Here is a 19,259-nt window from a genome sequence, read left to right as displayed (position 1 = left end):
AGGTAATGAGAATGAGGACGAATCGACTCTGTTGGATCAATAGGGCACCATCGCATTGCGGAGCCAGTTCCAAATTCCGACTTTCTGACGACGAAAAGGCAAGCGGAGGGATATCAACAACCTCCATCATTGCCCACTTCAAGCAGAACCAGGTATCAAGCCCCCTTCCATAGTCCTCCGGATCCGCTCTACACCATTTATACCACATAGAGATCACTCGCCTCTCCATACCCATTATACGCCACACCCCTCAGGTTCCACTCAGGACATTTCACCTGCGTATTCCCACTTGTATCAGTCGCCCGACTCAACACCTTCCTCCCATGGCCCTTCTCAAACTTCACCCTCGCTCGCCACAAAGACCATGCCCACTTGAGTTCCGCACCGTCTGTCTCTTGGTCCTCTAGCAGCTCTGCAAGTTGCCATGTCTCGCCGTCGTCGGTCGAGATCTCGACTTTGGTAATCGGCCCATCGGAGCCTGAGGGCAGCGCGTATCCTTTAACTTCTGTGGTGCCGTCGGGCGAGAGGTGAATAGTGGAAGAGGAGGCAGGGATCGCGATGACACTGTTGATGGGCATGTCTTGGAGGGCGGACACGCGATCCCACCATTTCTCCGCTTCTTCTTTGCAGGTGGCTTCAGGAGGGAGGATCTTATAGTCGTGTCTGCGTTTGCGGATAGAGTCAGCGTGGGGCCCCGATGTTTTATTATATGGTAAGACTTGTTGAACTAACAATGGTGGGTTGAATGGAGTATCAGGGTTACATACCTCTGGTAGAAGTTGTCCGATTCGCACGTCTGCACTGTTACACGATCCAGCCACTTCACGCTGCGCGCTCCTGCAATACCCGGCGTCACCACGCGCACAGGTGCCCCGTGGTTCGGCGACAACGGCTTCCCATTCATCTGCAGCGCAAGAATAATACCGCTCTCGGGGTCCATTACACGTGATAATGGCACGCTCGCGCCATACCACTCGTCTTCTTGGGTCGGCGTCTGGAAGCAGGCGAACGCTACGTGAGTGGTGGCATAGGAAGATTCGGGTACATTAAGGGAGGCGGAGGTGAGAACATCGCGGAGGAGAGGGCCGGTCCAGGAGCAGTTCATGACAGCGCCGTCGAACCAGTCGATGCCGGAGACTTCTTTGAGCTTCGTGCGCATGGTGTGGCGACGGTTGCCGGCGCATTGTCTGTACGCAATCAGCGGCCTGTCCAAACGTGCAATACTTTTCCGACAAATCGATACACCGTATTTCGAAGGGATAGTCGAACTCATAAAGATGCAAATCTCTTGCATTCTTGGACCTTAAAGAACGATCGGAGGGTGATGGACGGTGAGGAAGTCGGGACAATGCCAAGCATTCGACTTACAGTGCGCATATTATACTCTTCTGCGGAAGCTTCTCCAATTCTCCAATACTAAGATTTAGCTCTTTCTTCACCAGTCCATTGACTTTGACCTTATGCTCTTCCTTGTCGATGTGTGGTATCGGGCCATGATTCCTGTCGTAGCCCTTCCCTTCCTTCGTGAGGAAACTGTTCATCTTTTAGCTTTGGCCATAGCTGGAGCAATGTCGAAATGTTGCAGTGAGCTACGCACCTTGAAACCAATTCTTCTAATTCTGGCTCCCGATTCAGCGGCTCTTCGACGGAGTACTCATACTGGAATGCGCAATGACGTCAGCGCCACAGCACTCATGCGAACAAACTATACAAACACGCTACTTTCGAATAGCGGCGCAGGCCTACCTTTGTCGAGTCTGCCCTAGCCATAATGCTCCTTTCAGCAACGTATGTCGGGAATAGGGAACGTCCGGTCGACGTGAGTGCTGTGTAGGGATGTCGTGCGCAAGCGTGATATTGGTGGGCTACACGATGGGGCGCCAGTAATGATGTAAGTACATGCTGCGGGCGACAGACGAGGCGACGCGCGATTTATACATGGTGCGTGGTGTGAGTTGTTTGCGTAGGATAGGCGCGGCCGGCGAGGGCTCGGAGTGATGTGGTGCAACTGTGCGTTAGCTGTGAGACGCGGGTAGCTGCGGCCGGGACGCTGGCTAGGCGGTGTGCAATACAACGGCACAAAGGTACGATTGGGGCGGCGTGGACTTACGGTAGGGCATGGTCGTAGAAGCACTCCGAGCGCCGAGTTCAGAAAGGTATAAAGTACATGGGAGGGACGTACGTGCATGGCGATACAACCACCACCCACAGCCAGCCGTTCAAGGCATACTATCGATTCGTAGGATGGTAAGGTCTTCCGCTGCACGATATACTCCTGGGACCACGGTAATTTCCATAATCACTTGCTATGTGCTTGCAAGCTGGACCAATGAACGTGTGAAATGTGGCACGTAGGATTTCCTTCAGTGTTTGACCGATGGTACAACACACTGCATAGGCATCTCCAGCATGAAGCCGGGCCGAGTTCTTGCTAGCCACCACACACGTCTGCCGTCTTCTCCGGAACCAAACATTCGGGAATCAAGGATGAGAACTGCGAGCACGGCGGCCTGCATATATGCGATAAGTGTTCCGAAGCCTACGCCGACTACGCCGCATCCACACCGCGCACCCAATGGGAAACTCCCTCACTCCAAATACGTTAGGAAAGACGGTATCAAAACAACGCAGCCAAAACCAACGGCGGGTTTCGTTCCTGAAACTCCTCGTCACTCATCCCACCCAGTCCCTGCTGCACATCTTCACCCACACCCTCACTCCAACAGAACCCCCTCAAGCTCTTATACCGGTGCTCCTGCAGCAGCCAGTACACCCTCACGCTCTCGGACACGTTCCACCGCTGCCTGCAAACAATGCCTTGCATCCCCACGCTCTTCTCGTCGTTCTCAACAACGTACAGCTGCGGCCATGTAGACCCGTCATGCCGCTCCGCCTGCGCAGAGTACTCGTGATGGTACCCGCGCAGCGTAGACGGCGTTCCAATAAGGCTTTCCTTCCTCCAGTCCCACGCAATCTGAATATCTGTCGTGCTAATGGGATGCGGAAGATCGTTCCCCTTGTACAGAAGGGTCCCTGTGAAGTCAGAGGGATATGGCTGCGCATGGCTCGTCGGGTGCACCGTCTCGTATCCCGATAGATCTGAGACGTATTTCGAGAGTGCGCTGATGCTTGATTGAACCTTTCGCTCATCCATGATGATCTGGGATAGACGGAAGAGTGCATAACCGGAGGAGACGCGCATCGCAGTTTTGAAGTTTGCAGGATATTCGTTCTGCGGGTCAACGAAAAGGAGTGTGACCTTCTGGAAGTGAGCTGAGAGGACAGGGCGAAGGGCGACCACGGCTTTGTCGAGTTGATTGTCGAAGGCGGATGTGACCAAAGATGCGGGGATGCGGAGGGTAATGTGTCGAAGAGATGCGAATGTGCTGTCAAGAGGTATGTCTGGAATGATTCTGGTAGGCTCGGATGTGTATCTATCGAAATTGCGTTGGAAGTCTTCCAAGAATCTGCGCACGCCTTTTATGGCTGGTAGGCGGCTCTCAATGTAAGCTTGTTTGCAAGAGAGGGGAAATCCGGCGTATTTGAGGGATTGCGATATGGGTGGGAGGTGATGTTCCATGAATTGATAAATGATTTGGCGCACATCGTAGTTGAGATGCTCAAAGAAGGAAGGCTGAGTGTAGTAGCGCGGCTGGAAAGCCATCGGTGTGGTATTGAAGTTGGAGATTTGACGGCAAGTAGTATATGAACAGTATCACAGCGCCGTTCTCGTTCGTCTCTCGCTTCCTAGTCGGTTGTGGGGTTCAGCTTGGTGTTTTTTGTAGCTTACGGGGCGTGGTCATGGTCACAAGGCCAACCGAGGTCACACTGTTGTTTGTCGCCTTAGGGTCAGCCGTAACAAAGAAAAGTTTGAGCTGCACTGCATTGATATATGGCAAAACATGAGCGTGGGGTATTGGGTGTATGATTTTCTGGAGCTACATCTCAAAAATGCTCTTACTCTTTGGTCCGCGAATCGTGGGTGGCTGGTTGGGATGTCTTGGCATATGCGAGGTCACTTTTCGAAATCTGACATTGCAGGCTGTATCGAGCTGCACCCCACGAAACAGGGGTCCTCACTCAACGTCCCGACCTTGCCTGGAAGCAGTTCAGTCCCTTCTATTTCCACAGAAGATGATCCAGTAGTTTCTCAGTCCTAAGGTGCGCGTGCGAAGTCAGCATGAGTCAAATAGTAGGGTAAGACGCCTTGCGCATGTCTCAGCCTGGCGAGAAAAGTATCATTTTCCTGCCAGGAAAGTAGCACTGCCGGGTAGTTTACTTACCCTATTCCGGTTGGCGCTCCATCTCCTCCATATAAATTCTCTGACGCGGTACTTGTTCAAAGCACCTCCCACGTTTACATCTCCACTTTTAGTATTACTGACATCCCACGGCGGCGGCACCTCCACGTAAACCAGCAACAGCGTCTTGTGAACCTGCGTCTGCACCCGGTTGAGTCGGTGTAGCCACCACCAATCTCTTTGCGCCTTCTTTTTGCATGCCACAACTCGCTCCGACGTCGCAGACCAGTATGGATCGGAATAAGCGGGAATGATCATGATGGCGAACTCAGCGTGGGTAAACGCGGGACCGCGCAGGTAAAGTAGGTAGTCGCACGCGAATTTGATCCCTGGTCGGACAACCCAGCCAAGCGATCGGAAGTGATGGAAGACGACATACTTCAACATGAAGCTGTTATCAGGTTCGATGGGGTACGATGCCGGGTTATTGAGAAGAGCTGCGGTGGAAACAGGCTCACCACTTGACATGAAGTCCGAATGCGCACAAATGAGGCGAAGAAAGTCTGGTGAGCTGAGGATCGTCTCGCGGTGGTAGATGTCAAGAACACCAAGCACGTAGCTGAGGAAGAAGGCTTCTTCGAACGTGAGCTGCAGATGTTCCTGGTCCGGAAGTCCCGTGTCGAAAGACGGCTCCTCTTCAGCCAGGGTCTGCTTGACTGCTTCAATGGTTGAAGCTCCACTCGCTGCAGCGCTAACACCCAAAGGTTCCCCAGCATCAGGCGGGTACAAAGTTCCCAGAGGTGACTCGCTCACACTTCCGTTCTCCACTAGCTCCTCGAGATTAGTATCCGCATCAAGCTTGCCCTCTTCACGCAGCTGTCGCTCAATTGCTTCTCTTTGCGCCTTTGCCCTTTCAAGCTTAAATTGTCGTCGCTCCTCTCGTCTCTTGCGCGTCACTTCCTCACTCGTTGTGATCGCGTCCAGACCGCGCTTCCGCTTCTCTTGAGCTGACCATTGGGGCTCACTGCGACTGAGCGAGCCCGAACCCCAGAAGCCCTGCTCCCATAGAGCGCGAATAGCCTTTGGGTCGGTCACGTGAATAGATTGTGTCTCAGAGGAGAAATAGGCCGTGTATACAGCAGGCCGATGGTTTGGTGGCCATATAGATTGAGAGACCAAGGCGATGGCTATCCGCACAATTGAGAGAGGGTTGTGGGGAATGAACGCTGGAAGAGGAAAGACCTCAAGAGGAAGTGGTCTGGCATGGATCTCGTTGTAATTGGGTCTTTTGTGCCGCGGTCGTTTGGATCCGGCGTTTGAACACTGTTCTATTGTTTTGCCTGCTGCCCCATTGCCTGTCGACCCATTGCCTATTGCTGGCGCAGGTTGCGCTTGCTCAAGTTGAGTCGCGGCCATCTAGGTAAGTTTCCTGATAAGATCCTTCAAGCTGTAATCGAGTTAGCCACCCATTTCATTGAAGCCATTTTGCGCGAAGGACAACATGTATTTCAGATACCGTTGTAGTCTATTGTTTGCGACAGCATAGAGCGCAGGTAACTAGCCAAATGAATGCCCAGAGCTGCGTCTAATATGAATTGGAATAGTCATCACGGGTGAGAAGGAGCTGCACCGGTTTGACTTACTGCTCTTTGCCTATATTTGTCCACGTATGAGTGGCTTCAACGTCTTCGTATGGAGGTTGTCGCTGCAGTCTCAGAGTCAGCCATTTGGAGCCTCGAAAAATAGCGGAATGCCAAGCCGCTAATACTGATTTGTTGGCGGAGAACCACTACCTCTGCTACTCAACTTTTCTTTCTGCTCGATCTTGTAAAAGAGATTTATATGAGGACTGTTTTTATTTATCAAATGCTAAGTTATTATTATCTTCAACTTCTTATGGGGTGACATTTAAGGTATCTGGATGACGTAATAATGCGCTGTTGCGGCGAAGAGCTCCGAAGCTTCAGTGAGAACAAATTGTAGCACAACGTCTTCTCTACCACACATGCATTTCCTTCGCACTTTGCACGTCAATAGGAGGCCAAGCGCAATCGTCCCCAGAATGTTGATTAGAACTGACACCCTTAACTTACCTTAGAACACTATCACAATAGTAAACATGTCTGTCGGAACACGTTTATCGCTGGCGTTACCGCGACATGTACGAAGCCTTGCAACGCGTAGAATTCCACCAGGGCCGCGCGGGTCCATCCGTCGCGCGAACTCTTCGAAGCTACCGAACTCTTCGAGAGTAAATCGTTCAGCTGCTTCCCAGCAGCCCGGACAAGATGCAGACCGACTTCCGCCGCCACCAAACGGTCCGTCGCCGTCCAAAGTCGAGGCTGTCTCCAACGCGCTCGCCACGACCTCTGACGCCAACAATCCACTCCTCACGCCTGTCCACATCCCGGAAGATCCAAATGGCGTTATCAAAGAGAACCATCCCGCCATGCGCCTCCTCGAGAACTCGAGCATCGTCGTACAGAGACAGCTGGAGATGATGAACGTACTCATGGGCTTCGAGCAAGCGAATCGCTACGTTATAATGGACCCGCATGGGAATCATATCGGATACCTGGCAGAGCTGGATCATGGCCTTGGAAGGGCTGTGGCACGGCAGGCGTTCCGGACACATCGGAGTTTCACAACTCATGTCTTTGACAAGAACGAAGTCGAGGTACTCAGGTTCCATCGCCCTTTTGCTTGGATCAATTCGCGAATTCGCGTGTACGATGCCTTGGCATCTGGCGTTAGTGTCTCTGTAGAGCCCGGGGCTTCGAACCTGCCGCTTTCTAACATGAGGATCATTGGAGCAGCAGAGCAGGAATGGGGACTTCTACGGAGGAAGTACAACCTATTCCTCGCCCGCAACATAGCGTCCGCTACCCCCGGCACTCCCCAACTCACCTCGGGCGACCTTCCCATATCAGATCTCAAAGCTCTTACAATATCCGATGACAACAACAACAGAGAGGTCGGCATGGTCCAGTTTGCGCGTGTTGACGAACCGTTCTTATCTTGGGACTTCCACCTTATGTCCGAGGACCAACGACTCATTGGCAGCGTAAACAGGAATTTCGGGGGCTTCGCGAGAGAAATCTTTACAGACACGGGCGCGTACGCGCTCAGGATGGATTCTGCGGGCCTCCAGACTGAGGTACAGCAGGCTTCGAGTGTCGAGCAGGTGAAGTCACTATCACACGACAGCCCGGGTATGACTCTCGATCAACGCGCCGTCATGCTTGCCACAGCTGTCAGTGTCGATTTCGACTACTTCAGCCGACACAGTGGATCGGGAGGAATGGGAGGAATGTGGCCTATGTGGATGCCCTGGTTCGGCGGCGGAGGCGAGGCTGCGGGCGGGGCTGCCGCAGGGGGAGCTGCTGCCGGCGCTGGCGAAGCTGGTGCAGCGGGTGCTGGCGCTGGCGCGATTGGAGCGGCTGAAGAAACAGGCATCGCCAGCGAAGTTGGTGCCGCTGCACGAGGTGTTGGATCTGCCGAAGGATGGGCTGCTGGTGCAGGTACCATGGCTGGCTATGAAGCTATGCAAAGGGCGGCAGGGCGAGGAGAGCCTTCAGAAGGTGGAAATGAAGCAGCTGCAAGCGATCCGTATGGTCACGCTCCTCAACAGCAGCAGCTCGGGCAAGAAGGAGGAGATATATGGGGCGAAAGCAAAGATCCATGGGCTAACAATGACAAGGATCCTTGGGGTGGTGGAGACGGAGGGGAAGGCGGCAGTGGAGATGGAGGTGGGTTCGACGTTGACGATTGGTTTTGAGCATCTGTACTACTCATTGTACGATAAGTCGATCCTCTCATAACTTTTGAAGAAGTGAAACCATGACCTGTAACATTTGCATTGAATACAGTGATCAGGGCAACGGGCCCGGTGAATGCCACAAGCACGTGAACAGGTGATGTGGCCCGTGCCCTATGACGGCGGCATTGACGGTTTGTCCGCTTCTGCCGCAACTTGTCCCTCAGCAACCCGCATAACACTCTCGCCTACCCGCATATCCTCTCTGATAGATCTCTTCTTACTCTTGAAGCCGTTACACGGACCTACACTTCCGAAGCCGCAGTCACCAGCAACATAAGATTTCCCTGGGCCACCCCACCCTCCTCATACGCCCCACCTCAACCGCACCTGCGCACGCACTGTTTCTTCATATCCGCTCACAATGACGTCTCAAGCCTCGAAGCGACTGTTTAAAGAATACCGGGATCTGTCGTCTAACCCACCGGATGGCATCACAGCGGGCCCGGTGACGGAGGACGATATGTTCGTGTGGGAGGCACTCATACAGGGGCCGGAGGATACGCCGTTTGAGGGCGGCGTATTCCCTGCGGAATTGAAGTTCCCGAAGGACTACCCGCTTGCGCCGCCGAAAATGAAGTTTCTGGTCGAGATGTGGCATCCGAACGGTACGTAGCATCCGGAGTCTCGGAGATGGAGGGGCATATTCAAGGTGTAGGGAGGGGATAACATCGGTAAGGGAGTTCTGCGAGAGTTATACTGACGGTAGACAGTGTATCCCAACGGCGAGGTCTGCATCTCGATCCTGCACCCACCTGGCGACGACCCGCACCACTACGAGCAGGCGTCCGAACGGTGGTCGCCGATACAGAGCGTGGAGAAAATCCTCATCAGTGTGATGAGCATGCTGGCGGAGCCGAACGACGAGTCGCCAGCGAACGTGGACGCGGCGCGAATGTGGAGGGAGAAGCGTGTCGAGTATGAGAGGATTGTTAGGGATAACGTGAGGAAGAGTCTTGGGCTGTAAGGTTCCAGGAGAGGAGGATAGAGCGTTTCTGAACGGAGCAATTAGATACGAGAGTCGAGAGCGTCATGATGTTATGTTTCGATGCATTTGCATGGCGTTTGGGATCGACTTCTGTGGGAGTGTGCAAGAGGTGCCTTAAGCAAGAGATACCAGTCAATGGCGCTCGACCTCGAGAGCCAGGGTGTAGAACCCTTTCCGATGCCTCAACAACCAGCGAATTCTTGGTCAGGTACAACGCATATTTGATCAGTTATGGTCTGTCGGCATGAACCACAAACGGATGCTCAATCCGGATGTCTAGTCACAGTGGGGCCATAAGTAATCTACGATCAGCGAGATTTTACAGGACTGCCTTCACGCATATGCTTTGAGAGGCAAGTGTCTTGCTGGACCAAGAACACTCGGCGATACAGAAGGAGGTCGTGATTACATATGCGTATAGTACCTCAAGTCACCCTAAGCTTAATAATAGGAAGTCTAGTTAGGCTATGCCTTTAATAGTGTTTATGTGTATGCGAGACAAAGGTATAGTGTAAAACATGTAACTAAAGATTGACGCGCCTTGCACTCGTATATGTAAGTGCGAGCGGTATTGAGCAGTGAATTCGCCGCTGGTTCTTGCGATCTAGAGCGGTCACTGGTTGTTCCTGCTGCCCCTCCGTAGACGCAGATGCGCTGGGACTACCCCTGGGCATACATAGATTTAGCGCGGGTTTTGGAGCTGTAGATGAAAGAAGTACTGCGGCCTTTCGAATTCTCTTACTCTTTGACCGCAATCTATTCGAGCCAGATCACTTTTGTTACAAATCTCCGTCCGATCGTGTGATACTCAACCAGTTACATGCCTATGGCGGCCCGTCCCGAGGGAACGAATCACTGCAACTCCTCTTCATGGTACTATGGCAAGCCCTCCCGCTTCCAAGACGGACGCAAACTCTTCGAGTCCACGAGCAGCAGACATCTATCCGATCTGAAAACTCCCCACGGAACGACGCGAGCGGGGTCATGACTATCTTTCGCCCATTTGTGACCATCCATCAACATTTCGAGGCCTCATGCTCTCGTGCAAGCAAATGCATGAGGAGATGCGGTCAAGCATCCACCGCTGTACATCTGAATAGCCCGTTGAGGCGGCTGATAAATGGGCCGAGCAAGGCAGGGAAGGACTACGTATATGTAGGCCTCTATAAGTCCTTGTGTGCTTCCCGTTGTTCTCTCACTAGGCCGCGATTAGGGACATGGAAGCCTTACGCATGCACACGCTAGAGATGCCGACTGCCCTTAACATTACGCAGCTAGAAATCTAGTTCTACGACGAGAACAACGATGAGGACAACAAGAACAAGTGAGGCTGGCCTGGGGACAGAGACAAAGACGAGGAGGACGATAGCGACGATGACGACGAGGACGACAAGAAAATCGGTACGCTACAGACTAAAAGGAATATGCTTATAGAATGAAAACGCGGTCCCTAGTGCATCTTGGAGACAACAGGAAATTATATGAACAATCTCATCCTTGAGTTTCCTTTGGACGAAGCTTTTCCATTGCATTTTCTTCCCCTCTGCAGAGCATCGTGCATGCCTGCATGTCACCATGAGCCCTCCCTACGGCAGGAAAAGTCTTCCTACTCCGATACCTGATGAACCGAGCACTTCAAACCGTCCATCATCCCCGCTCCTCAACCCCCAATGACAAGCGTCTCCTTCACCGTCCATGAATTCGTCAGCAAACTAAGCGTCGTCGCCGGGCGATGCCATTCCGTCGTCACCCTCAGCTCGTTCATTGCCGTCGTCTCGCTGATCCGGACCAGCGTGTATGGAAATGAGGTCGGCGCACTCAGCCACGGCTCGTACACGGCGGCTATCGTCGTATCTACCCACTCCTCTTGCGAGAACAAGGGAAGACCCGGGTTCGGATATTCCGTCTTAGTGGAGTATGTTGTCCACTTTGTTTTTGTAATGGTTGTAGGGAAGGAGGTAAGGGTTGACGGGATAGCGATGGTGGGGGTTGGAAGGGCGGTGGATGTAAGGGGGAGCAGCGTTGATAGGATGGCGAGCGTGGAGGGAAGGTTTGTTTTGGACATGATATTTTTGCGTATTCCTTCTTCAAAATTTATGAATTTCGTTCAAGTAGAGATTTCTGTGGCGAGTATGCTAATGGAATGTGTAGATTAAGAGAAAGAGAAAGGCTGTAGAAACACAGCTTTTTGTTGAGATCACTGGGTTCTCTAGCGCGTATAAACTCATGATCTATTTCGCTCGATATTGTGGCATTAAATGAGATGAAATGTATTTTCAAGTTAAGTGGCTAGAAGTGGTTTAGGCTGATTCGCCGAATGTTCCAGGCGTATGTTCCAATAATTGCCGATAGCTGCAAGGCACGAATTCCAGCGAACTTTTACACCTATTTTGAAATCGTAAAATCCAGGTTGATGGATCTGGCCATCAAGTTAGGTTAGAAAGGGGTGAAGATATACATGTAAGTGAATCAGCGCATAACAAAAATGGGTTCCAAAAACCACACTGGCTGGACTTCTTTCTCAGTCGATCATGAGCCATCTCTAATGACACTCCCAGCTACTTGGTTTGTCGATGTTGTTCGAATTAGTGTTCACAGCTTGTTGAGGGTATGGGCAGACGGGGCGCTGGCGGCGAACAGTCGTCGTTGTGCCCTGCCAAGTTGTCGCGACAATAGAAGTTGGGGCGCTGTTCTCCTCTACCCAATTCATCAAAGACGTTAAAATGTCGAATTCACTGTTTCTCAGAACAGATTCGGTCTGCGGGATGGTAGCTAGGGACTGTTGGCCTATACCGCCAATATACCATGGTGCGAAGTACCCGATGTCGTCATAGTCCGATCTACCGCAGTGGTGCATTCCTGGGATCTGATAATATCTTGCAAAGTTTGCAGTCGCTCCCGAGCTAGCAGCGTTAACATCTTCCCAATACTGTGTCGTGCTCTTGGTTGGTATCAGTCCATCCGCCAGACCGTGGTACATGATCACTTTCCCACCACGCTGATTGAAGGCGTTCCAATCGGTTGATTTCGGTTTTGCCGTTGCACGCCCTGGATCAGCCTTCTCTGCATCTTCAATGATGTGGTCAGAAAATGTAAAGCCTCGTGGGTAGCCCAGGAAGTCGACCTCCCACTGCCAATCAAAGCCATCCGGTGCCACGGTGACAAAGGGACCAAGATAGGTCTGGTAATCAGCATCCGACCCCAACTCAGGTGCAGGAAACCCCAAAAATCTTCCAGTGCTATTGGAGATTGTGTAATTCTGGTAGAGCTGGATCAAAGTGTCGATCTGTGCCGGTCTGAGGCATCCGTCCGAAGGAGCGCCCACAGCCCCGCAAGTCAAATTGTTCTGCGCCACCCTTGTAATGTTACACAGGTCTGGTCGGCTGACGATAGAATCCCTGACCCCATCGAGGATATCGCATACCTCTCGGACTTGCCTGGAAATAAGGACGACGTCGGTGCCGTTGTTGAAAACCGAGGATGCAGCGCCGGGCGGATTGATTGTAGCAAGTTTCGTGATCCACGGTAACATGTGCGTCTGATTCCAGGCCGGCGCACCGATCAGCAACCCATCGAACAGGCTTTGGTCTAATTCGAGCTGCTTTAACCCTTGTCGACCACCCGTAGAACATCCGCTGAAGTAGGAGTGCTTGAGCGAACCTTCGCCGTAATACACACCCAGAAGAGTCTTCGCTGCTCGTGTTGAACCATCTATCGAGATATAACCCCAGTCGTTTTGTGCCACCTCGTTATTTTTCGCCCAGCTCATGTCAGCCTGCGTGGAGTTGTGGCCCGTATCAGTTGATAAAGTCGCCAAGTTGTAGTACTTCGGACCCGTCCACATATCCTTCCAGTTTATCCCCCCTCCATAGGAATAACTTCCAACTGTCAACAAAGACCCATTCCAGGTCGTCGGCATGATAAGTCCAAATCGATAGGTGCCCATATTCACAATGAGAGCGCATGATAGGGGAAGATGGGTCGCATAGTTACATGACGGATTGTCCTGTGCATTTTGGCAAACGCTCGTATCGGAAAGTACACCATAGAAAATGTTCGAGGAGGTATCTTCCCCAAAGCAATCACCATCTCTGATTTCGCTGATTGTCTCGATGAAAGCCCCTTTTAGTAACGTTTCCATTCCCGAGAATGTGTTGTTGTTGCAGCGGCTAGTGGTAGACGGTCCATGTCCCGGGCACCAGTTCGTCGCAAGTGAAGGCAGTACAAAAGCCAAGAGATAGTATATGTTCATATTTGATTATAGTTTGACCTCTATTCTCGAACCTACTTCTTGCATCAGCGCAATATAAATCCATTTCTCTTCGTACATGTTCGTAAGATTTGGTATTGGAAGATCGGAACGCCTTGCGCCTAAAATTGCGCCACAACGATAATCTGACTAAGTAATGATTGGAGCTGAGTTGAAATCTCGTCATGCGCCGTACCGCACGACAGACTCACAGGTCATTTGATTCGCAAAAGGTTGTGCACTGGTCAGCTGGAGGACTAGAGTAGCCTAGGCCTACGTTGTTGGCTTTTCTACTAGGTTCGTATTGGTCGAACTGTAGTCAGTGGGCGACTGAGTTGGCCAACACATACGAGGCGATAATTCCCGATAAGGAAGATCGCTTATGCGTTTGGCATCTATCACGATCGTGAGGGAGTGTTGCCCTTGTAGTATCGACATCGCTCGCACTAAACCTCATTTGGTGAAGAAAGGACCATTTGACTTAATTCTTGAAGGTAAGAACCTAGCCCAGTTACAGAGTAGTATTAGTAAATGTATATTGTGATATCATGAATGATCTCACATGTGTTATTAACCACACACCAAGGTCCCTGGCTCCTTTCATACAAGGTATCATCATGCTAACCCGCTTTGACTGGTCAAGGATGGAGCAGCACGTCTCGAATATCGCAATATCGATTCCCCAATTTCTTAGGTTGTTACCAATGGTTCCCACGATGTCCTTCTCCGAACTCGGACAGACTATTTACTTACGCAAGCCCAAGGGCATGCCCATGTTCACATTGGGAAACGGCCCTCTGCTTGATATGCCTTTTGACAGTGCCCTGATCCGAGCTACCTGGACGAGGACGAATTTGTATTGAATAACTAAAATCGCCCGATGCAGACCATGAGTAGTAGATCAGATGAATTATGTATCAGCTGGCCATTTTTTAATTGTGACGATATTCACGCTAATAGCTATAGCCAAAATTATGTTGTAACGCGACCAAATCAGCCAGCCCGTCTAGCTTTGATTAAAGAGCTAAGATCCAGATTCTCATGTCATATGGGCCGTGTCTTTCGTCGGAGGTCTCTGGATGGCACAAGTTGGTGACTGTCAATCTCCATGATCGACACAGAACAACGATTCTGATGGGTACCTAGGTTGAACAACAGGTAAAGCGAATATCGTGTAACTTAAAATTTCCGGATCTGATTTACTTGACCTCAGACCGTGTCTAGTGTCGCAATGAGGTTCGTGATGCCATGTCGGCCACCGCCAATGTCGCAAACTGAGGAAGTCACAATACGCGTCGTAGCGGGCTCTGTTGAGCTAGCACGCAAAGTCATTGACGATTGAGCAGTCATTGATGTGGCACATGCGGCTTCCTCAAGCTGGAAAGTTTCGTTCTCGCCTGAAGTCGTTCGGAGTGGACTTGGAGCCTTCAATTTCCAGAACTGTCTGAAGATAGATACCCGAACGTTCATATTACGTCCCAAATTGACCAGGATACCTAAGCAGCTTCCTATTTCCATGATTTTGTGCTATCATTCTGTCATGATGTGATTGAAGGCTCGAGTAATCCGTTCGTTCTTGAAGTGATCATGGCATTCTACATAGCCAACTTATGCATATCACCAGCACCAGCTGCAATTTCGCACCTTATGAATGTGATGGAACGCCAAATATGGTCAATCAATGCTCACTGAACTAAAATTTGCCGTATCCAAATGAGATCACGTGGACAGAGACGGATGACCACATCGCAAGTATACCACCGGACCGCAGGAATTATGTGGCAAAGTAAGTGAACAAGTAACTGTCTAAATACAAACTAGTCAAATTGTACACCCTATCAACAACGGCAACAAATCTTGGACTGTGCACGCCTAAAAAGCAGACCTCCCGACGACCGCTGAATGTTCAGCAATAGTGACTTACATCGGCATACCCTCCATACCGGGGAGCTCGGTGAGCCCTGGACTCGATTAGTAACTTTCAATAATATCCAACACACGGTAGAAAACTCACAGGCGTCATGGTCCTCATTGACTTTCGAGGAAACTTTGCACTGCTTAGCAGAATCAATCGCCTGGTTCTTGAGGTCTTTGCACTTTGCACCCATGCCTATACTCAAGTCAGCTGAGTCACAAAAGTGCATTTGGGTACAAGTTGGCCATGTTCAAGTCATAGCTACTTTGTACCTGGGAGCCTCATACAGTTTGTCGCATCCATGCCCTTCTGGAGCTCATCATCTTGCCAGCCAAAAACGTAGTCGCCGTGCTGTCCGAGGCCGGTGTTGTCGCCGTAGCTGAGGTAGAAGGGCTGGGACCCATCGGTAGGCCAGAGGCTCTTGTCGTTGAAGGGGGTCGTGTCCCAGACGACTTCGTACATGAGCTGAGGGATGCGGACCGGGTGAGTGGAGGGGCAGCTGCCGCCGAGGCTGAGGAAGTTGGCGGGGCCGGTGGTTGGGTAGGCGACGTGGGCCTTGTGGTCTGAGGGATGGTTAGCGGACCATCACTCGTTCAGAGATGTTTACTTACCTGGAGAATCGAGGTTCTTGCCGTCCCAGCAACTGGTGTGGATGTTAGCAGTTTTCTAAAAATTCGACTCTAGCGCTGCTTACGTAGGGAAGAGGATGTTACTGCGGATTCCGCCCTTGCATGGTGCGGTAGGCAGCTCCTGGGTGTCAAGCTTGCCGTCGGCACAGGGAGCGGCATTGTCACCACCAAAGTTAGGTCCGGTGTAGCATCGGAAGCAGTTCTGCATCTTCATCTTGGTGTCCTTCTTGCGGTTGAGTGGATCTCCGACGAGCATACGGAACCCCGGCTTGAAGGCAGTGATCTTGCCTGGCTGTGCGGAGACATAGTACACTAAAACGCCGCCATCAATCTTCGTGCTGAAGTCGTCGTTAAATTGGCGTCTAGAGTTCTGTTAGCTTTTGGCAATCTTTAATACATTCGAATGAGGGTCAATAGCCTATAGAAGCACGTGACACTCTTTCGACTGCTTGAGGCAACGTACGCAGCTCCTAGTTGCCTCACACGCTTGTAGGTGCCGTTCTTGGCTTTGAAGTACATATTCGCCGTCCAGTAGTTTGACAAATCCTTAGAGAAGGCACAGGTTGTGCATGATGCTGTTTTTGAGACGTCTCCCGTGGTCATGGATGCGTTGAAGCCATTACCACCAACAATCTGATGTTGATGGGTCGAAGGGATCTGGCCAGGGTTGACGAGAGGGTCAAGTCGATCGATGGTCACTTGAGCACATCCGAATCTCAACATGGTAGTTCCACCCTGGCGCTTGGACAACCAGCTGGGAGCAGCATCGGCGAGCGCCGCGAAGGCGAGCAGTGAGGTCCAAAGCATCGTGAGTGAACGTATGCGAAAGGTATGGGAATGAGTGGTGTGAGCGGACTGGCAAGAGATACAAAGCGGCTCCGCGCAGCTCATAAACGAAACAAGACGTGGGATGTGGGCCCAGAACAGGTCGCTGACGGGCCACTACACCTTGCCAACAAGTCTGAATGCCGAATCCTGTTGGTCTGTGACTTGCAGTCAAGATCGTCACGGACTACAAAGGGTATTGATGAGCGGCCAATCAACGGCGTCCATGTTAGCAAGTCCAAGACTTGCGGACTTATCCGGCTTCGCAGTGGCTACATTATATGAAGGATTTGTGGGGTAATTCCACGAACATGTGTCTGTGCTACGGGGTAATATCGTGGGGCCCTTGTCAGTATATGTGCCGAAACATCCTCGTGTTCTGGAATTTACGCGCCGAGACCATGATTGGAAGGCAACAGCCGAATCCAATTTACGAGTATCCAAACAACCAGGAAAGAGGGAGCTGAGGTGTAAACTTTCTTACCGCCCCGTTCGGCCGTGCAGATGCACGATTGCCCAAGTGGGGGAGACAGACTTTGCACTCACAGCGTCCATCTTCACTGCTGCTTCCTGAAAAGAATAGAGCACAGCGGTGGAACGCATGAGAGTGCCACACAGCGCCTAGAGGCAGTAGACGTTTACAATGTTCGCAACATGGTCATGCACAGCAAGCTGATATAGATACTTGACGGACTGACAGCATGTCCACAGCCAAGAACACTGACTGAACGATTCTATGGAAATCCTGGACGTACGAACAGAAACATTACAACTCGTTGCCTTGTATATCATACTTCATTGTCCATGCAGCGAGTGTCGTTCTGGTCTCGTTGTTGGGATTACTTGACCACCCACGCGAGCTTTTCGCATCAGGAACGGTCATTGTGGGGCCATTACAGGACACATAGATAACGGGCCATCCACACGATAGACGATGCGGACACGATCTCTTCGCCGCTGGGAAACGTGGTGCGGAGGAAGCTTGGTCCTGCTTTGATAACACCTTGTACGAATTTTCTTGCCTTGATGAGTGTGACGCCAGGATCAATCGACAACTCGCAGAGCCACGTGTGAACCAGACGACTTTTAATTTTCTGACAACGTGGAGACCCGACTCTTCTCGGTCGCTAATTGCCGAGGGCAAGGCCATGCATAAACCGGACATGTACAAAGCCCTATCCACTCGGACAAAGCCCTATCCACTCGGACAAAGCCCTACCCACTCGGACACAGCACCATCCTTGATTTTCGACACTTGGTTGGGTCATGACTGCCTACGTCGGTGTTTCCAAGCCCGAATGCTGATAGACCATATATCTGTCGGGTCAGGAGGCGGCGAAAAGGAGATGACTTGCGCAGCGCGTGACTCTATGCACTTTATGTATGTGGCAAGATTACCTGCGTGGGTCTCGGACACCGGGTGTCAGCGAGCTGACTGTCCAGCTTCCTCTAATGCATACGGACGAACGGAAATCGCAGAGTATTAGCGCATCTTAGGTCCAGAGATCTCATCCGGTGAAGGGTGTCCACAAAGGCCAAGCAGCTATCAGTGACAGAGCTTGGATGAGAGATACTATGACAGCACGCTCGGAGCCGCGTCGATGACAGTGGTCTGCGCAAGTTCCTAGCCGTATCTGCTTGTTGAAAGGAAGACAAAGCAACCAGTACAGAGTCAGTCGCCGCGGCTGTGCGATGCCCCACCATGGTATATGTCCCGCAATTTGATTCTCTGTGAAACTGTTTGAAAAGTTATCATATCGCAACTTGTCTCCACCTATTTTACTGTCGACTAGGCCAGATAGCAGTTGTTCAAGGTAGCTGACCTAGCGACATCGGTCTGATGGATCAAGGGAGGCAGGTTGGTCTTGATATGCGCCAGCATCTCCGCAATATGCCGTTACATGTCAGCTATAGATTCAAGTTTAAGATAATTATACGTAGTAGTTGTTCATGACTGCGATATGTCTTTGCATAGTCGCGTTTCCGGTGGATTCAAGGCTTCATCTATACCAAACGGCGTAGCGGAAAAAACTGTGAACAATGCTTGATACCTTGCGAAGTTCTGTTCTGGCTGAAGCACCCCAGGTAGTAACGAAGAGATCCCGCTAGTAACTTGTTCACTGGATTGTTCGCGCACCATGACCCATACATCGAACGTGAGGTTGCACAAGTGGGGCCGTTGTGCTGATCGAGCGGAAGCTACCAGAGGAAGGAGAAGTTATATTCTTTCACAGATAAACCCACGGGGCTGGGAGATGTAATGGCAAGATTGCCGATGGTGGTAGACGGATTAGATCGCGCGTTTTAAAGTATCGCGTGACGTCATCGTTCACACTAACCGAAAAGCCCATAACCGCCCTGGCACGGTCCTACGCGTCTGCCAAAGTGCATCAGCACATCAACATTCATTTCCGATCCATGCCCTCTTCTCTTTTTGCGATTCTGTAGATGTCGATGTAGTGCATCACCCACGTTTAACTTCTGCCATGTATGATTTGTCGACCTTAAATGGCTTTTAAGCTCAACAAGGAAGGCGCCAAGCAGTTGTTGCGATGCTCCAAGACTTCGCTTGAGCGCCAGAATAGCAAGTGCTCG

The 19,259-nt window shown here is 51.3% G+C and overlaps 9 protein-coding genes across 9 annotated transcripts; 2 read left to right on the top strand and 7 right to left on the bottom strand.

Annotated features, from left to right (window-relative positions):
• Nucleotides 1-185: 185 nt before the first annotated feature.
• CC84DRAFT_793388 (sulfite oxidase) lies at nt 186-2,140 on the bottom strand. The gene is made up of 6 exons (XM_018187421.1): nt 2,111-2,140; nt 1,747-2,008; nt 1,598-1,659; nt 1,369-1,533; nt 768-1,187; nt 186-663 (listed from the first exon to the last, which is right to left on the bottom strand). The coding sequence occupies exons 2-6, from the start codon at nt 1,768-1,770 to the stop codon at nt 198-200; spliced, it is 1,137 nt and encodes a 378-aa protein (XP_018034831.1). The 5' UTR covers nt 1,771-2,008; nt 2,111-2,140; the 3' UTR covers nt 186-197.
• Nucleotides 1,679-2,299, bottom strand: CC84DRAFT_793412 (uncharacterized protein). The gene has a single exon (XM_018187422.1). It carries the CDS (start codon nt 2,186-2,188, stop codon nt 1,781-1,783), a length of 408 nt encoding a protein of 135 aa, XP_018034830.1. The 5' UTR covers nt 2,189-2,299; the 3' UTR covers nt 1,679-1,780.
• A 318-nt stretch (nt 2,300-2,617) lies between these two features.
• CC84DRAFT_1206141 (uncharacterized protein) lies at nt 2,618-3,710 on the bottom strand (the record flags this gene model as incomplete). The annotated part of the gene is made up of 1 exon (XM_018182018.1): nt 2,618-3,710. Exon 1 carries the CDS (start codon nt 3,662-3,664, stop codon nt 2,618-2,620), a length of 1,047 nt encoding a protein of 348 aa, XP_018034829.1. The 5' UTR covers nt 3,665-3,710.
• A 184-nt stretch (nt 3,711-3,894) lies between these two features.
• CC84DRAFT_793384 (uncharacterized protein) lies at nt 3,895-6,060 on the bottom strand. Its single transcript, XM_018187420.1, has 3 exons — nt 6,035-6,060; nt 4,284-5,946; nt 3,895-4,156 (listed from the first exon to the last, which is right to left on the bottom strand). Exons 2-3 carry the CDS (start codon nt 5,655-5,657, stop codon nt 4,151-4,153), a joined length of 1,380 nt encoding a protein of 459 aa, XP_018034828.1. The 5' UTR covers nt 5,658-5,946; nt 6,035-6,060; the 3' UTR covers nt 3,895-4,150.
• A 13-nt stretch (nt 6,061-6,073) lies between these two features.
• On the top strand, nt 6,074-8,060 carry CC84DRAFT_1164924 (Scramblase-domain-containing protein). The gene has a single exon (XM_018178601.1). The coding sequence runs from the start codon at nt 6,361-6,363 to the stop codon at nt 8,017-8,019; it is 1,659 nt and encodes a 552-aa protein (XP_018034827.1). The 5' UTR covers nt 6,074-6,360; the 3' UTR covers nt 8,020-8,060.
• Nucleotides 8,061-8,238: 178 nt separating this feature from the next.
• CC84DRAFT_1164923 (ubiquitin-conjugating enzyme) lies at nt 8,239-9,501 on the top strand. Its single transcript, XM_018178600.1, has 2 exons — nt 8,239-8,666; nt 8,772-9,501. The coding sequence occupies exons 1-2, from the start codon at nt 8,423-8,425 to the stop codon at nt 9,023-9,025; spliced, it is 498 nt and encodes a 165-aa protein (XP_018034826.1). The 5' UTR covers nt 8,239-8,422; the 3' UTR covers nt 9,026-9,501.
• Nucleotides 9,502-10,484: 983 nt separating this feature from the next.
• CC84DRAFT_1164922 (uncharacterized protein) lies at nt 10,485-11,254 on the bottom strand. The gene has a single exon (XM_018178599.1). It carries the CDS (start codon nt 11,109-11,111, stop codon nt 10,707-10,709), a length of 405 nt encoding a protein of 134 aa, XP_018034825.1. The 5' UTR covers nt 11,112-11,254; the 3' UTR covers nt 10,485-10,706.
• Nucleotides 11,255-11,594: 340 nt separating this feature from the next.
• CC84DRAFT_1051385 (tannase and feruloyl esterase) lies at nt 11,595-13,028 on the bottom strand (the record flags this gene model as incomplete). Its single annotated transcript, XM_018173485.1, has 1 exon — nt 11,595-13,028. A coding segment is annotated over one exon (1,434 nt), but the record flags the coding sequence as incomplete, so codon positions are not given.
• A 2,187-nt stretch (nt 13,029-15,215) lies between these two features.
• On the bottom strand, nt 15,216-16,662 carry CC84DRAFT_1120894 (uncharacterized protein; the record flags this gene model as incomplete). The annotated part of the gene is made up of 6 exons (XM_018175594.2): nt 16,303-16,662; nt 15,905-16,201; nt 15,822-15,853; nt 15,498-15,773; nt 15,310-15,405; nt 15,216-15,256 (listed from the first exon to the last, which is right to left on the bottom strand). The coding sequence occupies exons 1-6, from the start codon at nt 16,644-16,646 to the stop codon at nt 15,216-15,218; spliced, it is 1,086 nt and encodes a 361-aa protein (XP_018034823.1). The 5' UTR covers nt 16,647-16,662.
• Between the last annotated feature and the right edge of the window lie 2,597 nt (nt 16,663-19,259).

Source organism: Paraphaeosphaeria sporulosa, assembly GCF_001642045.1.
Source record: "Paraphaeosphaeria sporulosa strain AP3s5-JAC2a unplaced genomic scaffold CC84scaffold_6, whole genome shotgun sequence".
Taxonomy (NCBI): Eukaryota; Fungi; Ascomycota; class Dothideomycetes; order Pleosporales; family Didymosphaeriaceae; genus Paraphaeosphaeria; species Paraphaeosphaeria sporulosa.
This window is presented reverse-complemented; position numbering and strand designations above follow the sequence as displayed.